This window comes from Molossus molossus, unplaced genomic scaffold (genome assembly GCF_014108415.1).
Source record: "Molossus molossus isolate mMolMol1 unplaced genomic scaffold, mMolMol1.p scaffold_m16_p_6, whole genome shotgun sequence".
NCBI lineage: Eukaryota > Metazoa > Chordata > Mammalia > Chiroptera > Molossidae > Molossus > Molossus molossus.
In genome coordinates this window covers 84,225,095-84,232,880 of record NW_023425399.1, presented here as the reverse complement: position 1 = coordinate 84,232,880, position 7,786 = coordinate 84,225,095, and the positions used below count along the sequence as shown (strand labels likewise).

General features: G+C 40.4%; 1 protein-coding gene across 1 annotated transcript in view; it reads right to left on the bottom strand.

The window, feature by feature from the left end:
* Positions 1 to 656: 656 nt before the first annotated feature.
* Positions 657 to 7,786, bottom strand: part of MEP1B (meprin A subunit beta) — a 33,240-nt gene continuing 26,110 nt past the window's right edge. Inside the window, exons 12-15 of the mRNA XM_036245961.1 lie at positions 5,734 to 6,177; positions 3,906 to 4,085; positions 1,496 to 1,628; positions 657 to 870 (exon numbers count right to left, since the gene is read on the bottom strand). Coding sequence (XP_036101854.1) covers positions 657 to 870; positions 1,496 to 1,628; positions 3,906 to 4,085; positions 5,734 to 6,177 — 971 coding nt within the window. The remainder of the gene's footprint in view (positions 871 to 1,495; positions 1,629 to 3,905; positions 4,086 to 5,733; positions 6,178 to 7,786) is intronic.

The following is a 7,786-nucleotide window of genomic DNA, read 5'->3' as shown; positions in this document are numbered from 1 at the left end:
TTGTGACACTTCTAAGGGGCCATCCCAGCTCCAGAGACTGCAGGTGGGCTGAGGCTTTGGCTGTTCCTGCGTCAGCTCAGCCTCCCCAAGTCCAGTGGGGGTGTTCCCAGGGGGTGTTCACTGCCCAGTGAACCTGCCATGCCAATATCCCTCTGTGTCTGCTTCCCAGCAACCAGGGTCTCTTGCCATTTTAGAGACCTTCTGAGGCAAGACTTAAACTGCTACTTGGAAACCTTGCTTTACAGTGAGTTACTGCACATGAAGCCAGAATTAGTTGAAACCTTCTTTCATAGAAAAGCCCCAAATATGCCTGCACCCTTTTTCTACAAGCGGAAGTTCAACCACCACTCAACGACTTTTAAAACAAAAACATACAGTCACCTCTCCCTTTTACCAGGAAGGCTGAACCTCATATAGAAAATCAGTTTTGCCTTTCAGAAGGGATACAATTCTAGGGAGATTATAAACTGTCCCCCAAAATTCTCCATGGATTCTAAGAACCCTTGATTTATAGCCAAGGTCCCAAAAACTCATTGTCTCAAAGCAGTTGTCCCCAGCATAGGGAAGGAATAAGAAGTTTTTAAAGTATATTTTTAAAATCTAAATTCTTCTTCGTATGATTTCATCAATAGGTTTTGCATAACCAAATATCAGACTCAACTTACATTTCCCAGAGTTATATCTGCTGTGTTTGAACTTGTCTTTTCACGGTATCTCTTCCGAGTGCAGTAGACACTGACGAGGGTGACGATCAGCATCAGGGCGAACACAGCCATGGTGGAGGAAACAGTAATGATGATGGTGTCTCGCGTGGAGCCTCGCTTTTCACACCTGGATCCCGTGTACCACCAGTCTTCCCCCGACGGACACCTGCACATTCAGAACACGGCTCAGTTATGAGCTGATATTTAAATCTTCACAACCTCACCATTAAAGGTGTGAGTCAACATCCAGGTCATTGGCTTCCGGAACATTTCACCCACTCTGCACCAGAGGGGGATGGGTGGACTAGCACCAGGAGACCAGGCGGGGTCAATGGAAAAGAAACGGTGGAGTAACTTCTCATCTGATATTCAAACAGCACTCCAAGGGGGCAAGGGGGGGGGGCGTGGAGGTATTGGAGAGAATTTAGTTCTCAGTGACCTAGTCCCTCCACCTCCAGCTTACACCTTGGACAAGCTCTTCTCCAAATTTAAGAATCTCCATCTACACCATGGGGGCAATTACACTGATCCACATCAGACTTCTGCGAGGACTTCAGATATCTAACTCTTGAGGACTTTTTCAGGCAGTTAGAATATAATGTGTTATATTTTCATAAGTAACTTTATTGTTCTTTGGCTATCCAAAGTCCCAAATGAAGAACAAAAAATAAATATCCTGTGAACTGTTCTGAGATGTGAACTAACTGATTTCACGCATATGAAAGATCACTGTGTGGTCCCATATTGTGGGAATGATATAATTTCAAACAAAGAATGGGGAGAGCCCTTACCTGCACTCAGCTTTGCCATCTCGGACAGTGCAGATGCCGTCATTCTCACATTTGAAGTCCGCGCAAGTGTTGGCGGTGCCTGAGGTTGGGACTGAGGTTGGCAGAGTTGGTGTAGAATTGAGGTGGGATATGTCTAAGGTAGGCAGGGGAAGAGCATGGATGGAAATTAGGTTTTGCTTTAACAAGGACTTGATTTTTACATTTTAAAACAGATGCCCAGGTTTCTGGTTTGCGAGAAATTCAGGTAATCTTGAAGCACAGTCCAAGGATATTCATAGCCGGTGAAACAATAAATAGGCAGGTTGAAATCGAGATGCACAGGAAGCTGGGTCAGCCTGAGGGGCTACAGCGAAACCAGGTTTGTCTGCGCCTGGACTTGCCTGAACTCCAGGGGCCCAGCCTTTGTTACTGTTAACTAAAAACAAAAGGACTTTCAAAGCGAGAGGCCAGAAGCATTTATTTGCAATCGAAAGAATAGCTATTGGGGAAGCATGAATTCAGTCAGAAGCCCAAATAATGTTCTCGCAAACAAAAGCAAGTAGCATCTATGATAAAGGGTAGGGGGAAAATTATATAAATAGGAGAAAAACATTTCTATTGTGCAGATAACATAGTGTTGTTTTTTGTAAAGAAAGTTTAAAACTTTCAGTCCAGTAATCATATCCGCTTTCTTGTTATCTTTGCAAACAGTTCTTTGGATATGAGGTTGCTTGGCCAATCCCAAGGTTATTTTGCCTTGTTTTAACACTCAAGAGGTTTGAGGTATAAGATGTCAAGGCAGTTTCTCTGGCCTGGTGGCTCCATTTAAAAATGTCTTCATTTGTTATTTTTTTACATACCAGCCCTCAAGGGACAGACAAGGAAACTGAGGAGCAGATCACAAGGCAGCTGAGGGGTCTGCTCAAAGTCACGGGTCTCTTGCTTTGTGGAGCAGTTGATGGATATTTGGTGAAAGACACAAGATCCTCTAAAAAGCAAGGTTCTATTCTTTGTGGTGTTTTTTGTTGCCTCTTATCCAAAAAGGGTCAAACAGAATGAATACATGAGTTTTGCTGAGGGAGAAAACATTTTATGAAGCCTCTTCTTCCTCAACAAAAGTTTTCCTGAATAATTTTTTCCAAGAAGTATCATTTAGATTTACTCTAATTGACACTGAAATAAAAATTCCATGGGTTTTCATTGTATCACTTTTTATCACAAACAAGATTCTGATTGATACCATGTCCAGGAATATATCCTAAGAAGCCTGAAACACCAGTCAGAAAGAATATATGTACCCCTATGTTCATAGCAGCACTATTTTCAATCGCTAAGATCTGGAAACAGCCCAACTGTCCATCACTAGATGAGTGGATAAAAAATCTATGGTACATTTACACAATGGAATACTATGCAGCTGTAAGAAGGAAAGATCTGTTATCCGTTGAGATGACATGGAGGGACCTGGAAAGTATCATCCTAAGTGAAACAAGCCAGTCAGAGAAAGACAAATATCACATGATGTCACTTATTTGTGGTATATAATGAACAAAACAAACCGATGAACAAAATAGACTCAGAGACATAGTAGTAGGGTACAGACTGACAAACCTTAGAAGGGGGGTTGGGGGGGAGTGGAAGTAAGAGATAAACCACAGAACTTATACACATGTATGCATAACCATGGACATGGACAACAATGCTGGGGGCCGGTGCGGGGGTGGGATCAGGAGGAGGGGGTCGATGGGAGAAAAAAGAGAAACATTTGCAACAAAAATATATTAATTTTTTAAAAAGGGCAAAAAAAAACCACCTAAAAAATAAATAAATAACAAAAATTAAAAAAAACTCACAAGATTCTGATTTACTGAGAGGTAGGTGGGTCTTTAGTAAATAAGTTAAAATCCTACCACATAAAACATGGAAACCACCAGTACTCCTGGAAAATGTATTTTTTGACTGCCATAGCTAGGAAACTTTAAAAGACAATAGATTATTACTACTGTCAAAATATGTGTGTGTGTGTGTGTGTGTGTGTATTTGAAAAAGACAATAAAGATAATCCATTTTAAGTTTAATTTCATGTACTTGTGTGATGCTTTTATTTCTGGAATCTTAGACTATAATTCTAGAGTATAATGGCTATACTTTAACATATTTCTAAAGTTTTCCAGTCTAAAGTTTTCCATTATTACTCCATGTAGTGGTAATTAAAGTCTTTATCCTGGAACCCTTGCTGTTTCCATTTAAATTATTTTCATATTGTTAATGATTCATGCCAAAAAAAAAAAAAAAATTCCACTCAGGCCCATTTCCTCCCACATCTCTATTTATACACCTAAAAATGGAACCCGGAAGAACACATTAAAAATGATCAATGGCTATGACAACAACAAAAATAGCTTCAATAAAACTATTTTTATTGACATACCTTCCACGGTCAGTAGGATATAAACATCATTTCCTTTTATAAAATCTCTGCTTCTCAGCCTCTCGTGGGTTATGAAGGCACTGGTTCCATAGCCCCTACCTCTTCTGAATTCAGTGCCATTAGGGAAAAAAGCCACTTCTCCCACTTTGGAAGGCCTGTCCCAAAAATAGTGTCCATTATCTGAAAAGCAATTTATAGTAATGGCTTGTGTTAGCCTAGCTTTCGGTGGTAGGAAAGAACAGACAATGCGAAACACAATTCGGATGAAGCTAAAAGTGATTAAATGATGCTATTGACCTGTGATGTATTCCCTGGCAAGTTGTTGGAGCTTGTTCATTTATACTGTCCTAAAGGAAATGAGATTGCCTGCCTGGCTGGGAGGACCACATTCTGGAATATGAGGGGAGAAGTACAAAAGGTTCCCCAGGTAGGTGTCACATCTATACTGACTGACCAGTAGGGGAACCGCACTGCCCATTAGAATCATTCCTTCGTTATGGATAGGCCTTTTAACTGAGTTAAATCAATTTGTTACTGAAAGAGTGTTTAATATTAGCATAGAACAATTTATCTTGGGAACTGAATTATGTACCTAACAGAGCAAAGTCTTTCTCAGAGGGAAGCACTGTGTCTGGAGAAAGGTGATGACCCACCCAACCCTGAGCCATTTTCAATGTCATCCAGGAAGGAATGTTTTAAAAAAAAAAAAAAAAAAAGTAAAGAAATTCTGAACATCAAGTCTCTATAATCTTTTCTGAAATTTTTTTTTTCGATCACATTAGATTTTTTTTTTTTCAGTGTCACTTAAGTCCATTACTTTCATATATAGAATTCAGATTTGGCCATAATATTCACCTTGCCATAATTCCATTTGTCCCTTTATTGGATTCCCAGATGGCAAAAAAGTATTAAAATTAGAAATGTGATCATTGTGCCCTGACTGCTGACTCGGTTGGTTGGAGCATCATCCTGTACACTGACAGGTTGATTCTTAGTCAGGGCCTGTGCAGGAGGCAACAGATCAATGTTTCTCTCTCTCTCTCCCTCTCCCTTCCTCTCTAAAACTCAATAAAAACGTAACCTTGGGTGAGGATTTTTTAAAAATGTGATGATTGCTTTCTGGGTTCTGCTCCTTTTTGAAACTGGAAGATTGGGAATAATGTCACCATTGACAAATCCTCCAGAAATCTTTAGTAAAAAGTTACAGTCCAGTCTCAACACTCTAGAGCATCTGCTCATCTTCCTTCTAATCAAAAACCATCCCTCACTACTAGAGCTGATTTGGTTTTGACAGCCCCAGTGGCAATATCAGGGTAGCATGGATTAGGAGAAACTCAGCAGCTGAAGGCCTCTCTATACCATGACTCTGCACAAACTTCCATGCTTGATCTGTAGTGATTCTTAGAACAAGTCTGTGTGGTTATTATTACTCCTCCAGTTTTACTGCGAAGACACAACAACTCCAAGAGATTACTGGCTCAAGATCTATTTGCTTAGCTAATGAGAAGCAAACCTTGTTTTAATGCAGGCATTTCAGACTCTGAAATCAATATTCCTGCCACAACACTGGGAATTCAGGTATGGTCATCAATTCCCAGGAATACAGTCAGTATTGTCTCTATCATCGGCATTCCTGCTGACAATCCTGACAGTCTCCTGCTTGGGAAACTGTCCGCAAGTGCTAAAACTCTTCCCCTAAATACCTTCTGTTCTTAAGATCTGGGCTCAAAATTCCCTAGGTACCTGCTGTGCAGTCTCTCATTCCCAAACCACCCGCCTCTCCAGGAGCAATGACCGTGCACAGCAATAAAGAAAATGAGTCACGAACCGGTGGTCATAAATGGGTCTGTAGTTATGCTCCGCTGGTTGGACATACGCTGTCGAATGTCAGGATTTTGATCCAAGAGTGTCATCGTGGCTTGTTGCCAAGGACACGGCCACTGTAATTGATCATCATTGGCTCCAGAGATCAAGTGGAAATATATTCCTGCATTAGTCAAATGGTTTAGATTCAAGTAAATCTGAAAGGCATAACCTTTAGAAGAATAAAATGGAGGGCTATATAGAGTTCCATCTGGGCTGCCAATGAACTGTGTGAAATTCCTTATACGCCAGACATGATGAGGGCACCGTGTTTCCGAAAGATTGATGTCATCAATGGACAGGCCACCCAATGATGTACCAGCGCCTCTGACCCCTCCAAACACCACTCTGAACTTGTTGGTCATGTTCAGTGTTACGTGGTAAAGCTGCCAGCTCCCAATGGGTATATCTGCAAAACAGACATTATTTCAAAGAAGACCAAGGACAATGAATCCTGTGGGAATCAACATGCCCTGGCAGGTTTGGCTCAGCGGTTGGAGCATTGGCCTGCGGACCAGAGAGTCTCGGGTTTGGTTCCCACTAGGGGCACATACCAAAAAAAAAAAAAAATCAACGTGAGCGTTCTAACCTTCATGGACACACATTCATCCTAGAGCTAGAGATTCCTATAGGTCACTCCTCCAACCCAGGTCTATTTACTTTAAGGTATTTTTGTGGGGTCAGACTCTTCTCTGGAATATTTGGATATTTATCTAGTTGTTTCTCAGCTAGGTCACCCTTTGCCCAAGATGGGCGAGCAAATAACTCATGAGCACTTCATGCCCTTCTTAGGAGTTACCTTTCATTCTATGCTAGCTCTGTGTTAATTAAATGGTCAAGCAAGAAACCCAGTATTCTATACTTGTACCCATGATTCCTGTGATACTCAACCAAAGCCTCCTTTAGTATATTTACACTCTGACCCGAACACTTCCTTTACATGCAAAATTTTCAATCAACTTTTTGGCTGTATGAAACAGGAACCCACCAAACCCTAGAAAGCCCACATCCTACAATTTACTCCTTCCATCATTACCAGTGATTCAGCATTATGAATATTTATCTAATATTTAGTACCATCTCCTTTCTCCTCAACCTGCACTTCCTCCTTCACTGTTTTACTCCACCCTTAGCTAGCAGCAGAGCTATGCCATCCTGTTTTATTTTCCTATATCACATGCTCATATAAGAAGCAGTATATTTAAATTTTTTCAGAAGCCCCAAGTAGACAACAGCTCAATTTATGTGAAGCTCATAATTAACACAATGACTTAAAATTTAAATATATTGGCACTTAATGAGAAACATAATTTCTTGAAAATAACTTAGAAATATTCAAATTACAGAAAATGTTATTGTCCATGGATGGACTGTAAATTGAACGAAAACCTTTCATGAGAATTTCCACTTTATTATTATCAGTACTATCAGTTTAAATTCTGGACCCTTAAGTTTCTTAAGTATGTTTTGTGCTATTGTGTATCAGTGATAACACCACAGATTGCTAATGAAGGAATAGCTATATAACAGGTATTTTATATATGTATTGTGTATCATACTATATACACTTACATAGAAGGTATATGTATAGTATGTGGTGTGTGGTTATGTAAAATGAGATTAAGAACCTCACTGAAAGTGTTCACAAGGGAAACTACCATTGTTTTTCAGATTGTTTCTCGTAGTTAAACAGTGGGGAAGGGGGTGACACATAGCATAATGTGGATCAATTTTATAACAGGTTTTACTCAATTCATTCGAGCCAGGAGGTCAATATGTGGAGCAGAGGAGAAACGTTGCGGCAGAACAGGTGAAAGTAACACACCTCCTCCTGCCACCAAACCAGAGTTAGAGCTAAAATTTAGAGCAATTAACCTGAATTAACATTAGCTCACCTGAACTGGAGTATTATATCCAAAGAGTGAAAAAAAGAGAAGAAGCTACACAGAGACTGGTAAGAAGGGCAGATGCAGAAAGGTTGGTCCCTGCATACAGGGGCAGCGGCTGTGAAGCTGGAG